At 33.9% G+C, this 18,874-nt stretch overlaps 1 protein-coding gene across 1 annotated transcript in view; it reads right to left on the bottom strand.

Moving 5' to 3' along the window:
• Positions 1–243: 243 nt before the first annotated feature.
• The window catches only part of LOC116174620 (leucine-rich repeat and calponin homology domain-containing protein), a 60,602-nt gene continuing 41,971 nt past the window's right edge, over positions 244–18,874 (bottom strand). Inside the window, exons 3-12 of the mRNA XM_031492559.1 lie at positions 16,980–17,176; positions 13,899–14,216; positions 13,611–13,848; positions 13,115–13,313; positions 10,573–10,641; positions 9,913–10,519; positions 7,854–7,991; positions 7,724–7,801; positions 1,041–1,160; positions 244–529 (exon numbers count right to left, since the gene is read on the bottom strand). Of these exons, the coding sequence (XP_031348419.1) occupies positions 524–529; positions 1,041–1,160; positions 7,724–7,801; positions 7,854–7,991; positions 9,913–10,519; positions 10,573–10,641; positions 13,115–13,313; positions 13,611–13,848; positions 13,899–14,216; positions 16,980–17,176 (1,970 nt within the window). The 3' untranslated portion in view covers positions 244–523. The remainder of the gene's footprint in view (positions 530–1,040; positions 1,161–7,723; positions 7,802–7,853; positions 7,992–9,912; positions 10,520–10,572; positions 10,642–13,114; positions 13,314–13,610; positions 13,849–13,898; positions 14,217–16,979; positions 17,177–18,874) is intronic.

The raw sequence follows: 18,874 nt of genomic DNA, 5'->3' as shown, positions 1-18,874 counted from the left end.
TTAATTGTATCTACCTAAAAATTATATAAAACATAATCACTACTTCCGAGAGTTCTTAACTCTTACATTTTTAAATTATACTTTTTGTAAAAATTATACTTAAAATTTATATTGCATCACTAAATTTCGAAAATGAAAATCTTTGGCACTCAATTTATAATATCGTTGCTGTAGTACGCACGGTATTGAAGAATGACTTCGTTATTATATAATAAATAAATATTCAGATGTGGCAGTTAATTCTAATATAGTATAGAAAGTGTACTGGTATCTAGAAGGTATCAAACTTCAATACCATGTAAACCAAAAAAGCTGTACATACCAGATACAGGCACAATATGTTCACTTATAATTAAAAAATACAAAAAATAGTAGTATTTACAGACTTATACTGAAAAAATTCCAGCATGCCATACATCTCAGTTGGCATAGTGTAGAAGACGACCCAAAATAAATATCTGGTGTTATTTCGCTTGTATCGATAATTGAGACTGCACTCCATTTAAACGACGGAGAATCCAGGCTAATGCTGAAACAGGTGGTAAATAAAATAACACTGTAAGTAAGTACTTTTTGATTAGGAAAGCCAATCTTACTCTATTTACATAACATAATACATAATTTGTATGGGATAACTACGCCAAGAGATCTATCAGACATTTATGGTGTATTTTCAAATGAATTTAAGAAAGGAAATATTACAAGTAGGTAATAATAAGCAAATTTTGCAATGTTATAACTTTAAAATAGTTAACTAAGTAATTATTATTAATAATCTTTAAATTATTAAAAAAATACATATGAGTATAATTAAAGAAATAAACAAAAAATGTGGAAAATGAAATTACAAAGTAATTAATTTTCGACACTTCTGAATTTATATTTTGTGCAGTTATTTTAAAAAAACTTCCTTTGTGAGGAGAATAAATGAATAAATACGGGAAGAACCTCTAGCTTGAATCACAACTTCCAAGATTGCACTATCAGTGCAAGCTAATCTACAGTAATATATAAAACTAAACTAATATTGAAACCCTTACCATATTTGCGTGAAGTGGAGATTTATTATTTGGATGAAATCGAATAAGTTCAGCTACTGTAATGGCAATTTGTACTAGTCCCCTTCCTTCCAGGACATCGGACGAACAACACACTAAATGCTACAATAAAGTACGGTATAACACAATGTGTAAAGATAGCATGTATTTAGCAAGGTGGGAATGTAGGAAATTGATACTACAAGAAAGGAAGGGTTACTCCATTGTCCTAAACTGTAATAGTAATATAATAACGTATAATAACCATTCCACTTTCTCTTTTCATTTGCACTTCTTACTTTCCAAACAGCCTGTGTAATTTTAATATTAAGTATGCTCTTAGTAACTATATTTCCTTGTTATACTGAGATGGGTTTGAGCCAAGGCAGCTGTGCCAACTCTATCCTTTAAACAGATACTCATCTAACACAGATGTGAACCAGGAGCCCTCTGTGTTATAATCTAGCATCTACTCATAATCCAACCACTATGTCAAGCGAATTAGCAAGTTTCTAAACGTGACTTGACATAAAAACAAATGCACCTTGGTACTGGTAGCAGAAAGTAGCGGTTGATGGTAAGCTGCGTTGGTAGGTTATTTGTTGGTTTAGACATTTTCTTTTTTTTAAATGAAAACAGAACCAAAAGCAGAAACAGAACCGAATGAAACATTATGTGTCAATTAAACATTGCTTCTGGCTTTTGATCTTCAAATGATGTTTCAAATAAGAAACAAACTCAATAAAAAGGCAAATGATAAAGATCTCACACCATAATTCAAATTGGAAACTGTATGCCGTTTAATTAATGTGCCTCAACTGACTGTGGCGTGGCCCCAAAGGAATCCAAACCACAGGGAAAGAAAGACCGGCAACATTTTTACCAACAGTGAGAACAAAGAATAATTTGACCAGTTAAGCTGTTGGGAGCTTATATTAGGAAGAAGTGTACTGGTTTCGTTCATGATTACCATGCTGGTAAAAGGATTTTCCTTTCCTGTTTCAAAAAGGACGCTCCGGTCGATAAGTTTTTCGAAGGGTTTGCAAATCTGGTTTCCTCGTAACCTATTTTTTTGCTATATTGTTCTGGAACGAAAGACGATCAATAAATCAAGAATGAAATAGTGAGGAACCGGCGCAAATAAATGCATCACCTACAGTACATTTTTGGAAAGATCTTAAAAAATTCTTTTGTTGTTACCATACAATTGTATATAAAAAAAAACTTCGTATATTCCAATATGAGTTGGAAAATGCTTACCCTAAGAGCGGAAGGTAAACGTTATCTTGGGTCAAAGACACTATGAGTTCTAAAAAGTATAAGTGTATCATATCCACCATTGCTTCAGAATGAAACGACTCTTCAGATGGAGGAGGTAAGCAATCGAAACACACCTTTTCTTTTTCATTTATCGACAAGTGTCAACTTAGAATTTCAATTGTCTACTGGCTAAGTACATGATTTATCAACACAACAACACAGCCAATGGAAATGAATATTTCCAACAACCTTTGTTGTTACTGCTTGACAAATCCATGTCTGTTACATTAAACAACACATTGATCCTTAATTACAACATACACTTGTTTTGCAAGTTTGTTGATAGAGTTAATTACAGTCCATTGGAAAAATTTTGTTTGCATAGTTTTGTTGTGAAGCGTTCACTATCAGTTATTTCGAGTGAAATGAGAGTGAGACACACTGATAATATATCTATTTTATTAATAACAAGCTGCAAAAAATACTGAAATACATAATACTCCTAAGTGATAGAGTAAAGAAATGCGTAACAATAAAAATATACACTTTTTTTAAAATTTTAAAGAGCTACAACAAATTAAGGCAACTTAAATCTACCCCTAAAGCACCGACATATATTCAAAATAATAAATAAAAAAACTTAACACGCATATTTGGTAGAAATTGTACAAATGGAATGATTGGCGATTTACATTAACACAGTTGTATAAAAAACCTTTGGATCTTGCTACCCTAATACCTTTGTGAATATATATGTATAAAAACGTTTATATATTTAAAAAAACTTTTCATGGCACTTGTATGCGTGGAGAATAAAGTGATTGTGTATAAATAAGTGCCATTATTTACAAGTATGTGTCTTGCTCAGAAGACTATCCAATTTTAAAATGGATTCATGCTCCAAGTTTGAAAATTGCTGTATGCGACAAACTATGGGTAATCTTTGAGCACGACACATACCTGAAAATACTACTCATAATACTAAGTAGCAGTCTTCACATAGGAATAGGTAATACTGAGAGCTACCGCTAGTGACTAGATATAAGTCTATGTTTAGCACTTAGTTGTATTCATGGCAAATATGTGTTATATCAACAACTGAACTATAATGTATTTATTGACCATTTCAAAAACAAACTTTGGTGTAAATATTATGTGGTTCAGATACATATATGTTAGGTTTTATCTACAATGGTATCTGTACAATACCCAGCTTCTTTTCAGAAAAAAAATATTAGTATTTTATGACTACTTTGAGTTTTGTTTAGGGAAACAATTACAAAGCCGTTGAAGTGGGTACTTAATAATAGACACAATTGCTCTGTTAATAAATTTACACACATGCTACAGAGAAAAATTCTACTGTGTGTATTTACACTATCCCTTAACAAAGATGAGACATAAAATATTGTGAAAAAAAATTGTTTAATAGTCTGAATTTTTTCTTACTTAAACTTAGTCTTTTGTATCAAATATATTAAATGTCATAAAAAATTGGCCGCATCCCAACCACTTACTACTTCCTTATAACTACTTGAGGCACAGCTTTTTTCACTCAATTTACAAATCTACTATCCTTAAGAATTATGTTTAAGTACGCCGAATTTATCAAATACATCGTAACACTTTTAAAGACACCCAATCACACTAAGTAATTCGTAGATGAAATTGGTCAGGTACGAATTTCAAACATCTGTTACATTTCTTGCTGAAATTATACGTACTTAAGGAAACTCACACTGAGTGAGTTGCAATCATAACTTAGCTGCAGCACCATTAAATAGTAAAATAAGTATAAACAATTAGAAACGCCTCCAAAAAAATAAAAGCACTTCATTTTTTTGTATGAAAACGTAAGCAAATTCCATCAATTAATTCTTCATTCCATTTTAAACAAAAAACTTTTGAATTCATCCCTTAATAGTTGAAGTACTGTGCAAGAAAATAATTCAAGCATGCCATTTGACCTCCTTATAGCTGCACGGAATTAATAAATAGTATATCACAAGTACAAGACCTCGATTTTAGTGACCATTTACCACTTCTGAAAGGTGGCAAATAACCCAAAATGCATAAATCCAACTGTAAGTTAAAGCACTACAAATTATAATTTCAAGGACCTATAATTTCAATTCAAAAAGGAATTACGGTATACACTTCATTTTTTGAGTTTATGTGCGATGTGATGAGACTATTCCCCCACAAACAAATTAAAAGAATTGTTTGCTAATGATGTGAGCAGCGAGTGGAACTCTTGGAGAATGTCCTTGTAGCCGCTCCACGAGAAATGGTTTTCCAACACGACAGAGGTCCTGCACATTACAGCGATTCGGGAATATAAGATTTTCAGATTCATGGATTGGCTGTAGGAGTCCAGTAAGGTTGCTGCCAAGATCGCAGACCTCACAACACTTTTTTAATGAACAAAATGTTACCCATATTTTTTAAATTTTTTTTAAAATGGCACACTTGGGTTCGAAAAATAGCGTTTAACTCAAGAAGAGGTCTTGACCTGGGTCTCAATTCCTAACTTAACCGCCGCGCCGACGCGATTTAGTTTCTCTCAAAACAAATTCGAAAAACTGGCAAATTTTTCAGTTTTTTTTAAAACATGGAGACGATAACTGTGTACAATTTCACTCTAAGACTTTTTTCGCTATCTTTTAAGGTAAAGGAATTATTATCCGAGGGGTGTTAGATGCTCCACCCTGTATAAAAAAAATTGGTTGATAGAGGGGATCAAAAACCAAAACCAATACTTTTTCCTCTTTAATCCAAACAGCTGGATAACAGCGATCAAATCAAAAACAATTGAGTATCCAAGGATCAGGATACCAAAAAAAATTTTAAATAAATACCCAGTATACCTTTACATTTTTTGAATGAAAATGATACTTTGAATAATTATTTTAAACCATATCCATCAGATAATTAAAAATTAAAATTAAATTAATTAAATTAAAATGTTCTCAACAAAAAATTCCGAAAAAGAAAAAACTAAATTAAACGCAAACAAAAGATAGAAAACTGTTTCAGTTCGCCCAACAAGACGCTTACTAAACTATGTACTTTTAATTATGCTTTTGATCAAGATCAGCAAATTTTCTATTCGAAATACATTATTTTAAATTAGAATGATTAATTAATCGAGGGAAATATACAGGGTGAGTTTTTTCACTTCACTATGGGAATCTCGTAAACCATAACAGATACAAAGTGCAACGATATGTAGAATTTTTGCTGAGTAATTTTCCCATTCAAAGTTTCTTGTAGCTCTAGTAATAGCCAAACAAACCGAAAAATGTAATTTTTGAGAATGCGCCATTCTAGATTTTTTTATCACTTGATGGACAAAAAAAGTAACATGTGCTACTAAACACAGTGTTTCATTTGAATCAATCTTGAATTTTTGGGTTTAGGTTTACGATGGTATTTCTTATCCCCATATAATGGGCAGGTTCGACAATTTTTTATTTTAACTGAAATTGAGAGATTTTAGTTAAAATAAAGGACATAACAAAAATGTCGACCCTCCCTAAGACAATAAACAAATGAATTTGATTTCAATCATAAGAAATATTTAAAGCCAATAATTCAAAATTTAGTGTTTAGTATTACTGCTTTTGTAATTTTTTGTCCATCAAGTGATATAAAAATCCAATATGGCGTCCTTAAGAAATAAAAAAGTTGATGTGATTTACTCTAAACACGGAAGTCATATACAATTACCTCTCGCTTAAAGACTGTTAGTTTTGATCCTCTCTAACCATCCAATTTGTTTACACGCCTGTAAGTGGGAAATTTAGAGTGGCAGCGCATTTTTACTTTTGAGGTCTTCATCTTCTTGGCATTGGAAAATAGTGTTTTACATTTGTATAATTAAAATAATGTATGCCTTATTATACAATGTGTTTTTTGGGGAGCTTTAGTAAAACGTTGCTACGAAAGTGAAATAAGTAGGTAGGTTTTTGAAAATTTGTCCTTGAGAGTTACCTACTCTCAAGACCGAATCGATGTAAAATATTTTCAAAATAGTGGCACTTGAAATGGGATACACACTTTTTAAAAGTCAAAATAACTTGAAATCCATAAATTGCAGATATTGACAGGTGGATATCTAGCGAATTGAAATCCTAAGTAGAATCAAAAAATGTAATAAAAAATAGGAGTTACCATTTAAAATAACGAAGTTACTAGCTACTTCCCGTATTTCCGAAAGTGCCACCATTTTGAAAATATTTTACATCGATTCGAAGGTCTTCTAAATACAATTTTAAAAAACCTACCTATTTCATTTTCCCAGAAACGTTCAACTAAGGCTCCCAAAAAACACCCTGTACATAATATGTTTGTTATGGCCACTGATTTATTGTACTTTTTGAATGTTCCCTATTTGGGTTATCAGACATTTTGTTAACATTCAAACATACTACAATGTGTAGTGTGGATTTTCATATGAAAAGTGATGCAGTCAATACAACTTAATTAGAAATGCTAACTCCACCTCCTTCCTTCCAACACTTAGTATTTATTTGGCCAAATGACTATCATTACAAAACTAAAAGAAGTGAACTCTTTCAATTCACAGACTTTAAAATAAACAATATTTCGTCGTCTTTTATGACTACATTAAGGAGGGAACAGTCCTAAACTGAGGTCTAAGTCTGTAACTTACTTTTGTTTTAAAACTCACATAACCTATACAGTGTGTCCCAGATCGGGTGGATTAAATCCCACGCGATCTGGAACACACTGTATGCTTGATGCGACCTATAATACCCATGATCACATCTTAAGGAGGATGTATTAATTCATTGAGAGCTACAGAACAAATTACTCTTTTTTTTCTACTAAGTACAAAAGATAAACATTTAACATATAACATTAATCCTAAAAATGTAACTAATCTTTAGTCTCTGTTGAAATTAAACCATATACCTTAAAAATAAATATTTCTACATTTTCCAGGTCCGATAAATTATGATCAAAATTATAGTACTTACTGTTCTTTCATAAAAATTGTAAGCTCGTTGAGACGTGGGGAAATTTTAAATTTAGTCAGGAGGGGGGAAAAGGATCAGCAATACGACAGTACTAATAAACACAGTAAGAAGCAGGAGTGAGACTGCAGTATCGTGTTGACCTCGAACTGGTGACATTTTCAGTGTTGTTACTTCTACCTGGCAGAGCGCTTCCACCGTGTCCAGCAGGCGTGGCAAACCTCGTCCTGCCAGTGCTTCGGTAACATCTACACTACTGCATAGTCGGCCCTGCAACCAACCCACAGTCTCACTCTCTGTTTCAAAGAAAAAAAGCATTGTTTAATACACCGGCCAGCAAAAATACACTTCAATTTCAATATAGTGCCACTTTGCTTGTCAGCATATGCAACACACAAACTACTCACAAAATTAAAGTTAACTCACCTCATCGACACCTATCCTCCGACATGCTTCGATGAAATTGTCTACATTCCTCCTACATCTCGCCATTGTCAGTTTTGGCTGTGAATTTACACAATTACAACCTAATTAACAACAACGTCAAACAACTTACAACTGCCGGGGAGGGAACGTGAATACTAGCCACCGATCTAGGCCTAATGTTATTCGCTAGATGGCACAGTACCACTCCGTCCGTTAGAGCCGACGATAAGTCATCTGGGAGAGCCATTTTCAAACGGGCTTCAATTATCTGCAACATGAATACTTTAGCTCCTTTGCTGTTTGTATAATAATAGTGTTAAGATGTTAATTATATTATATTAAGTCGGCACTACAACTTTCTTAGTTGTAGAGTAAGAAAAACTGTTGAATTAGCAAAATTGTGTATTTTTTTCTACTGAATCCAAATCTGTATATAACACAACACAACATCGCGTTTAGATAACAAAAATTTGACATTTTTATATGGAACACCCTGTATGTTATTACATCATATGACACATTATTAGATTCTCTACAAAAGTTCTAAATGCACCATAGTCCGGTCAAGTTAGCCCAAAAAATAGGGGTATCCTTGCATAAATTCCCAAGAAGCTGAAAATTCACATGAACATTAGGGATACCATTATAAGTTCGCAGAAATGGGTTTTCTGGATTTTTTTAGTGAAGCGGTTAGTTTTATGATAAAAATAGCCCAGACACAAATTTTAAATCATGCAATTATATACAAAAAATGTCCTTGCACTTTTTCTCTTAAGACTCAGTACTTCTGAGAAAAAACGATTCCAATATTTACTAAAGGATATTCTCTATACTATACGTTTCCACGCCACCTGTGAGGTAGTGTACTTGGCGCGTTTTTTTTAACGTGGTTTCCACGGTAGGCCTACTCTTCGGTCTATTTTATTTAATCCTAGTAAAATAATAGGTCTTATTCAATTTATTCTTGTTTTTCGTCTTCTCTTTCTCCATGAACTTCTTGTTTTTCTTCGTTTTCTTCTTCCTGAGTCGACGTAAATTGTTCAAACAGTGGTACATCAGGTGTTTCGTCGTCGATGTAAGGATCTTCTCTTGTTGAAGATCTAAAATTTGAGCAAGATTGTTCTTGACAACTGGTGCATGCTGGTGAACAAAATAAACCTACATTTTTGCGGCCGCATTTCGAATTACACCCCTTTTTGCAGTTGCAAAAAATAGTATTAAGGAGCTTCTCTGGTGAAGGTGGAAGTAGTGTGTGGATTGGTTCCAAGACATTATCAATTAACTTCCAACCCCATTCTTCTGGGATAGTGTATACAAGTTTACTACACAATTTATTTAATTGAAAACATAATCAAGTTGATTCAAATTTGCACTCATTTTTTTCCATCCTGTTTCATACAGGATTGTATTTTGAAACTACTGTTTGATTAACTGAACTTTTGATTATCCGAAGCACGACCGGTCCCAATTAGTTCGGATAATCAACGTCCTACTGCACCACATCTTTCAATACCAGAGAATGTGGAAGACTAATGGCATTTTGTTGGGACCATAACAAAAAAAGCAGAAAGACGCGCACTTATCATTCAATATTAATGTATTAGTCACGCAGACTAATAGTTTCACTTATATTATTTGTCCAATGATGTGCATAGGCAGCGTAGTCACGCATGTTATGGGGAATGCAGCTTTATAGTCAATCGCTTTTTCTCAGAAATACTCAATCTTAGGGGAAAAAGTGTAAGAACAATTTTTATAGATAATTGCATAATAATCTACAATTTTTGTCTAACCTATTTTTATCATAAAACTAACTAACTAACTTTTTAATTGCAGTTTTCGATTCAGTAGTATTACTTACAAAATGGTGGAGTATTTGAGCAAAATTACTTTTCATAATTTCTAGGATAATTTCGAAGATGGTTGGTTTATAATAAAGTTCTATGGATTGTCTGTCATAAAAAAGATTTATCAACAAATTCCCAGGAAATCTTAGCAACAGACATACCAAGTTTACAACATACAAATTACCAGGGAACGTTCTTAAAAAGTCTAGTTACTATTCCATTCACCTAGCTAAGGCAATGAATAAGTGCTATGTTTAATTACTATTATCACCAAGAAAAATTTGAAAAAATCGCAAGCTTTAAATGCTAAAAGAGCAACCTATATTGAGGCCAATTACTTACATTACGCAACTGGTCGATCATCTCCGACTCTTCTTTCGCCTTGTCTATTTCTCGGCGCATAGTAAAGCTAATTTTTTCGGTAGGAACACTTTCGTTCCACGACACGCTGCGATTTGTCTTCAAACCATTTGCACCCTTCGCCGCGCCATTAAAGTAACTTATTGTGTTCGCTATCCGTGGACTGCTTGGTTTACCATTGATAAAAGTCACCGCGGTCGTTTCGGTCGGCGGTACATTATTGTGCACCATAATGCCTGTGGAGTTTTTCAGAGGAGATTTGGGCTTTATATAGTCTTGCATGTATTTATTTGTACCATTCATCGTATTGCCGTTTGATTGAAGATAATTTGCATGATTTTTCGACGGGGACACTTTTAGTACGGGTTTTCTCGGACTAGTATCGTCGAAGACATGTTTAGGGCTACTTAAAACAGAATTTAGTGGCGTCGGATCTGACTTCGATGTTGCCAGAGCACTTCTTGATGGCGACATGTGATGCGTAGGAGTGTTTGGTTCCGTTTTATAGTTGTGGTCATCGTGCTCTCTTGTACGGTATATTGAAGGTACATCTTGCGCCCGCTGCTGTCGAAGTGCCTCCTTGTACTCTCTAAAAATTGTTAATTATCGTTTCAAATACACAGTACAATACTTTCGACTTACTTGTAAGTTTGAATTTGAGTCAATGGGCGACTTTTATCTTCCATGCCATTAACCAACGTTGTATCAAAACTAGAAGTTATAAAAAATGAGAATTTTGCACCGACTTGGGTCTCCCCCCCCCCCCCACCTGCTACTCCAGTTCAATTCAGGAACATTTAAACCTATTCCCTTTTTGTTTTGTCAATGTTGCCATCTTACAATTTTTTTCGGAATAATTACTCTTATGGCCGTTTGCACCGACAAATTTAAGCGGAGTGTAGCTTAAAAACCATGACAACGATTATTGAGACAATGGTTGCCATGGATTTTTAGCTACGCTTAAGCTAAGCTCCGCTTAAATTTGTCGATGCAAACGGTAGTTAAACAAGCCTCACTTTTATTGATTGTAGCAACCTTGTTTGTTGTAGTTAAGAACTAAATTTGAGCAATAATGTTATCCGAGTAAAGGGCAACACTTCAATAATAAGAAAGTAGGATTTAGTGATACAGGGTGTTCCAAATGAAATGGTAACATTTCCGAAATTTCAAAGTGCCATAACTATTTTTTTTTCAAATCAAACTACCTGTATTTTATTTCGCTATTCCATAGTATTTTGTGTTCTCTTCAATTTTTATAAGAGACGTCCTGTATCTAAACTTCACAGTTTTGAGATTATTCAATACTTTTCACAAAAGTACCTACCTATTAATTAATTACATGTTTATACACAGGAGTAAGCCATGATACTTTTGTTTATTATTATCACGACCTACTCCAATACATAAACGTAAGTAATTAATGGGTAGGTAAAATACACTAATAATTATACCAGTCACCTTCTCCCAGATTCAGGGCTCCTAGATGATATTGTAAGGACCATAGACGTTGTGTCTTGTAGTATAAAACACCACTCGACACCAATGGACCACGGAAACGCGGACTGGTATTAGTTTCCAAACTTCCTGCGGTCTGTTAAATTTAATTAAGTCTGTCTTCGGACCACGTCCCCAACGGCGGCATTGGCTCACCCTTTTCGAGGCAACTAGACCACTAAGTTTTGTGACTTATAAACAAAAACAATCTTAAATTACGTATTGAATTCAATTATTCAATATAAATGAAAAGAAATTACCTTTGCAATATTCCTACAATGGATTCGAACTGAATATAACTAATAAATGCCTTACTACATTTCATATTTCTCTTCTAAGATTCAATTTGATCGAGTGTGTATATTTTTAGTAAAGCTCTACTCATGGAACAACATTGTACATTTTCTTCTAAGGAGTTGCTCGTTAAACTTGCATATGTCTACATATTTCACCTGTGAATGAGTAAGCTTGACTACCTACCCGAACGCTTCTTTTACAAGTTAAATATCCATTTGGGGTTTTATTCATTACTTCCTGGAAACGTTAACGAGCCCAAGCATTTCTGTTTATACAATCAGTACCGTATTCAAGTTTTGATTATGTGAAAAGTTATGAAAATGTGTAGCATCGAAACTGCGTCAAATAAATATCGTCCATTTATGAAGTGACCCATATTAATATTTAAGAAAGATCTTGCAACGCTCGTTGAGAAATATTAATTTAGATAAATCGCTAAATTATTAACTTTTACATAGCGTTCTGATACCCATTGCAATTCATTAAAGACGGATCACTTCAGTACTTGAAAAATATTGAATAACTAAACCTAAAAACTAAGAGGTTTAGACACAGAGCATCCCTTATAAAACTTGAAGAGGACACAAAAGACTATCGAGTAACAAAATAAAATAGTTTGACTTTGAAATTCGGAAATTTCATGAACATCCTGTATCACTAAATCCAACTTTCTCATTATCAAAGTGTTGCCCTTTACTCGGATTAACATTGTTACTCAAATTTATTTCTTAACTTCAAAAAACAAGGTAGCAATGATTCATCAAAGTGGAATTATTCGGAAAAAAATTAATAGGATGGCAATATTGACAAAAAATCAGGTTTCAATGTGGAAGTTAACAAATGGGATCGAAACAATTAAAAATTTACTGGGTGTTCCATTTAAAAAAAATCAGTTATTTATTTAAACCGTAAAAATGGAACACCCTGTACATTCAAAATTAATTTCTATAGATGCGCAGCCATCTATAATTGACATTTGCACTGCACAAAAGGTTTTTTTAAAAATATTGTTTAAAATGCATGAGCTAGGAAAAACCACTGTTGCAGGACCCCGTATAATGTATATTCACCATTGTATCTATAAATCATGGCTTATAAATTAAATTGAAAAGACTCGCTTTAAGTGTCCTTAATTAACTTCTAATTTATGCACAAAATATTGCTTTATATATTTGTCCTTGAATGAGCGAGTCTCAAAAATTACAAATGGATCCAATAAGCAGACTCAACCACCCCACAATACATTTTTAATTCCTACTCATTTAAATAAGAAACGATTTTATACTTGTAATATAAAAAGCTCTTTACCTTATGCAAATTGTTGATGCTATCCTTGAATTGATATAGAGCCCTGGTGAGGGAGAGGGGGTATGTCCAAACAGGTTGTACTTACCTATTAGAATCTCGTACAGTCTTACTATCCTCTCTCCTGTCAAAATCATTAAATAGTGATTTTGATGAAAGATCATCATCTATTGTTGTATCAGGAGCAGGTGATATCGTTGAAGGTGTCGAATTAGGCGAATTTGTACCATTAAGTTCGTAAGCACGTGATAAGATTGGTGAAGATGTCCAATGTTTCTCTGTGTCGGCTGAAAATTCACATTTTCTTTCACTTCTTTCATCATTTGGTGTGACGTACCAAATTAATAGAGATAGATAACAAAGATCAGACATAAAAGGGCAAAAAGGAGGAGAAAGAATGAAATACCTACGACAAGTAAAAATATGAGACAAAAAACATAATGCTGGTGAAGGAAAACGATACTACAAACAGAAAAAGTATTCATTCAAAAAATATTAAAAAATACAAAACCAAATGAAATTAAAGAAAATAAAAATCTTCGAGCACTAAAAATGAACATACTGTAACAAAAAGGACTACTTACGAGCGATTTCTTGCGACCATCTTTTATCTAAACCATCGCTGGTACTGTAGCCACTATCGACGTTATGCCTTTTTTGCCTTAATCGTTCAGGTAAATGTGCAGGTGGGCCAGAAGTTCCAGACGATCGCCTAGATTTTCGACTTAAAGTATTATTACCACTAATTCCGGTTTTACGCTCTAATTTAATAACTTCAGTCTCAAGATACTTAAAGATATGTATTCTTCCTCGCTTACACAACTGCAAGAGGATTGTCAGTTCCATTTCCCACACATTTTCGGTATACTCACGCTCGCAGGGGGACTCGTTAAGGGGTTGTCTTCGATGAAAAGTTCTACAAGCGACGTAATATTGATCATCTCTACTGGAAGTGTGCTAATTCGATTTGCTCTTAGATCTAATCGTGTAAGATTCAAGTACGTAATCTCGAGAGGAACGCATAATAATAAATTACTTCGTACTACGAGCGATTTCAAATTTTGCAGATCGCCCATCCGCGGCGGGAGATGCGTTAGCTGGTTACCCGAAGCGTCCAGCTCTGTTAGCTGCGACATCCGTCCTAATTCGTCAGGTAAACACGCTAGCCTATTGTTTGAAACTAACAATATCTGGAAAAGAAAACGTCATTAAAGAAATGGGAATGGCATAAAAATGAGTAGTAAAAGTGTGCGGGATTTTAATTTCCGTAATAGCCAGAAACAGCGCTGTTAAGAGTTTATTACAAGTGTTAAAATTGTAAAGCGTAATAAAATTTAAGACCTCGTTAATTGCAATGATTTTGAAAGAAGTACTTTAACCTTCTACACCCGCTTCTACATGTGTAATAAAATAGTTATTCATTTTTGTATTTCAATTTGGCCAATGTATTATTACTTTCAGACTTCAGTTTCAACAGGTGGAGAGAGCGGTATCCACACAAATCAAACGATTTTAATTAACATTGCAAAAGAGATTTTCTGGTTCTAACAGTTTAGTTAGCCTGGTACTGAAGCCCTAAATTCAAATGACTCCGCCACACTTACTGCCACAGTCCAGTACCTTAAAGTGACCAACCTGGTCAATAAACTGTAAAAAATAATAATGTAGTTTTAAGGTGCTAAAAACAAAGGTTGATGTACCTCCAAATAAATCGTCAATTTAAAAAAAAAAACCCTTTTGAAGGTAACCGTAGCGATTCCTTTACATTTACAAGTTAGCGTACATGTTGACATAATTACAGAAGCTTATCTACTACACTACCACAAAGTCAAGATTAAAGAAGGATGTGTGTATAAAATCATTTTTCCTTCTAAGTATTTTTATATTATTAGGGTGGGGAATTAAAAGTAAATAACATACCACCGTACCACATATGCAGTGAGAGGGTTTTTTTATGTCAAGCATGGAATCTCAGAAACTATTGGAGATAAAGGCGGTGAAATTACAGAACTACGACCCGCATGTAATGTAACTTTACATTTTTGAAAAAAATCTATACATATATCTAAATATTTTTGTAAAAACCCTTTACTTTCAGGGGAGTAGTTACCCAAAATCTATGAATGGCGAAAGGAAAGTTCATAAAAATCGCCAATCCAAGCAAACCGGCTGCAATTTCGCGACACTAACACTCGACATCGTGATTGTGCACATGTGTAATAAGCCAATGTTCCGCAGTGTTGATATTATTGTCGAATTTATTAACTAGTTTTTGTAAGTTATTGGCGTTGTGACCTGAGAACGCAGCAGTTTCATCGGAAGTCAAATTAATCGGACGTTTCGCAAACCCATTCAGGAAGGATTATCGTGGAAATGCAATAGAGATAAACTCTTTCGGTAAAATCTACGTGCGATCGATTTCGTATGTAGAACTATTGAAAAATTATAAAAGTAGGGCTTTAGACTGACCATTGGAACGAATACAGAAAACTGTACAGTTTAGTAGAAATGAATAATCTAAATATAGATACGAAACGATACCCTTGTGTGTGCGAATGTGGGTTTTAGCATTGAAAGGAAATTAATTATTTCAGTTATTTATAACCCAAGTTGATTTGCTTTATGTAACCGTCATAAGACTAAAACCGTTGAATGAAGGAATCAGGTACAGGCGGAACCTCCATACTAAGCATTTCCCTTCCTTATCCAACGTACTGGAACGCCGACTGGAAACTTGCCGTCGGGATCTGAGATTCCATAAGCGCCGTGTAAATCTCAGATCCTACGTACGCAACGATTTCAAGTATAGGCATTGAGCCTCTATCTCGATTCCTTCAGTCAATGCTAAAACGCAATTATGAAAAAGTAACAGTCGCGGTGTAGAATTCAGATGTAAATAAAGTGAATGAATATGTATACTGCATTACGTGTGTATTTATACAATTCATCGTTATAAGAAAAGCGTTTCTTGAGTCAGAACTTATAACTGCGGTACCTAAAAATATGAGTGCAAATAGTAGGAAAGAGCATTGGTTAAGCAACCGTAATTGCTGCCGTCCACTTGATGTATCCCGAACAAAGCAATTAAGGCAAAACCGAGAAATCATATCCATCGAGCCATCGCCGAGCCGTAGACGAAGATTTTCGCAGCATTTCCAAGAAAGAAAACAAGATAGTTGAACATTTCCACGGTGTAACTCAGACAAGGATTCTGTAACCGGTCCGTGCACAGTACATCTGAAGGCCAATTTCATTTCCAACAAACGATCTCAAACTTGGATTATATAACCGGTCCGTGCAGAGTACATCTGGAGGGAAGACCATTTTTATTTCAATTTTGCACCAGGTTCGTGTTTGTGGACACTGGACACCGAGTGCCAGTAGAGTTTAAACTGGCACCTGAAACTTCTTAACATACTAGAGTAATGCAGTTCGTTTCGTTTTTATTATACAGGGTGTTGATGAAAATACAGTACAAACACAATTACTTTTCTTTTAGTGTCTGACAGCAATTCATTATACATTGCGTTTGGTTCATTTGCAAATAAAGTTGCATACTAGGTTGAATACTTCCTTTTCCTATCAATGCAAATTGTGTTTTCGTGAATGTATGTTTTTTAACCATTTACCTCAAACCCCTAAACCCAAACCCCAAGATTTTATCGTTGTAAATTGTATTCATTGCTTAAACATTTTTTCAAGAAAACAATAACACTCAAATGAAAGCACGAAAAAAATTACTTATGTAAGCAATACGAATGCTGGATGAAGGCGTGATCTCATCGGCGGCTCCGGTGTTCTTGCTCATGTAGCAAGAGTGGTCCGGGGAAAGGATGGAATACGCGGAAACCCAACGTATTGTGGAGCAGTTAGAGTTAGAATTTTATTTTATGAACTGTATTAGTTTGAACTTCTTACTTTTTCATTTTTATTAATAAAATACTTATACTTACTTGAATAGGTAACTGGCAGATCTCTTTTGGAAGAACAGTCAAGTGATTTCGGCTAAGGTCGAGGTAATTGAGACATTGAAGATTACTAACGGTGTCCGGAATTTGACGTATGGCATTGTGATGGCACTGCAATCGTTCCAAAAACAAAAATTCGGTAATTTCTTCTGGAAGCTCATTAAATCGGTTTTTGGACAAATCTGGAAAAAAAAACAAAATTATTACTTCATTTGCGTGTTACACAAAAACACTGTAATTTGCCCATAGAAGGTAATTATGCTTTGACTATTACTTCTTGGTCTTAACATTAATCAATTTTTTCCGGATATAGATAATCAATTAGACACTGACCGTCGAGTCTTTATGTTGGTTCAACAGTCATTCCCAACACAAGGCACGTACCGAATAAGGTAAAAATGTATTACAACTTCTCTGAAACAGTCAGTCAAGTTTATAGTATAGTTGATAATTACGCGTAAGTACAAAGAGTAACTAAATTAAAAGTTAAGTAAAACAATGACGAATAAAGGATATCGACATCCTTCTTGATAAAATATGTATTGTTCGATGGATAAATTACTGGCGCCGTGGTCAGCATACAATTATTTGTTAGTAAATGAATATTAAAAGGCGTCTAGCCATTTTTTTGTCATGGCGCTGTACCGTTGGCATCTCAGGGGAAATCTCAGTTATCGCACGGAAATTGATATAATTAATTAGGTAATAATGTTACGTAATCAGTATTTATTAATGCTATTTCACATTCAAAATGTCTCCGGGCTAGTGAAAGTAGCGGGACTAATAACTAAGCGCATCCGCGTAATCCCGTAATAAAATCCCAATAAAATGTGATAATGCAAAAAAATGGCACCTACTAGTAATAATTCGAAAATTTGACCACAAATACGAAACAACACGAATAATTACGATTTTTTCTCGTCGTAAAATGCAAATAACGAGTATGATAATTATTATTTTTGTTTAAACATTAAGGTACATTTATTATGCAATTAGTGAACAGTCAATATTAATACCATTGAATATTCAATTATAACACTTAAATAAACAATTAACAAATAATTTATGCACGAATTACCTATATATTTATTATGTACTTTTTATTACAAGAATTGATTTGCTCCGACCCACTTCACGTAGGTGCGGATATGAAAAAAAAATTTTCTTATGCACTAAAATGAAATTTTGTGCCATTGGAAGAAAAGAAGCTGTTGCAAAAATGCGATTGTTTTTCCCATTAATCAAGTCCTACTAATCAACAATCTATGAATGCATTCCACATTCCACTTCTGCTTGTTTTGATTTTTTGTAATAGACCTTGAAGGTGTGTCAGTCTTGATTGTTGGAAGGATGAATTACTTCTCGAGATGATGTTTAGCAACTAAAATTTGCGTTTTCTGAAAATGGGACTGTAAATGCGTCTGGTTAAGACAATCATTTATAACATTTTGTTTCAGTTGTTATTTTTTTTCTGCATACAACTTTTTTTTTTAAATTTTCGTCTGTGGGGTTTGCTCAACATTGAATTTGTTGTGGGTAGATTTAAGTAGTATTAGGGAAGATTAGGATTTAATTTGTAATCGCTTTTAAATTTTGTCACGTATGTTTACGAACCCAATAGATTTAGAGTCTTTTGTAATTCGGGTAAGTCGAGTGTGTGATTTAAAATATGATTGTGAAAATAAATGCAAGTAAATTTTGTTTGTAAATCTGGTTTTTGTGACCTTTTGAATAAGTCATTTTCAGTGACAAATAGTCTCATTTATTTGATTAAGTGTTAGCCATGAAGTTTTGCGGATCTCATCATTTTGTATTTTTGTGTGGATCATACTGGACGAAGCAAATTAGATCTTAAATATCTGAAAAGTGAAAGTACGGTT

The sequence above is a fragment of the Photinus pyralis genome, unplaced genomic scaffold (assembly GCF_008802855.1).
Source record: "Photinus pyralis isolate 1611_PpyrPB1 unplaced genomic scaffold, Ppyr1.3 Ppyr1.4_LG6, whole genome shotgun sequence".
Classification (NCBI taxonomy): Eukaryota; Metazoa; Arthropoda; class Insecta; order Coleoptera; family Lampyridae; genus Photinus; species Photinus pyralis.
This window is presented reverse-complemented; position numbering and strand designations above follow the sequence as displayed.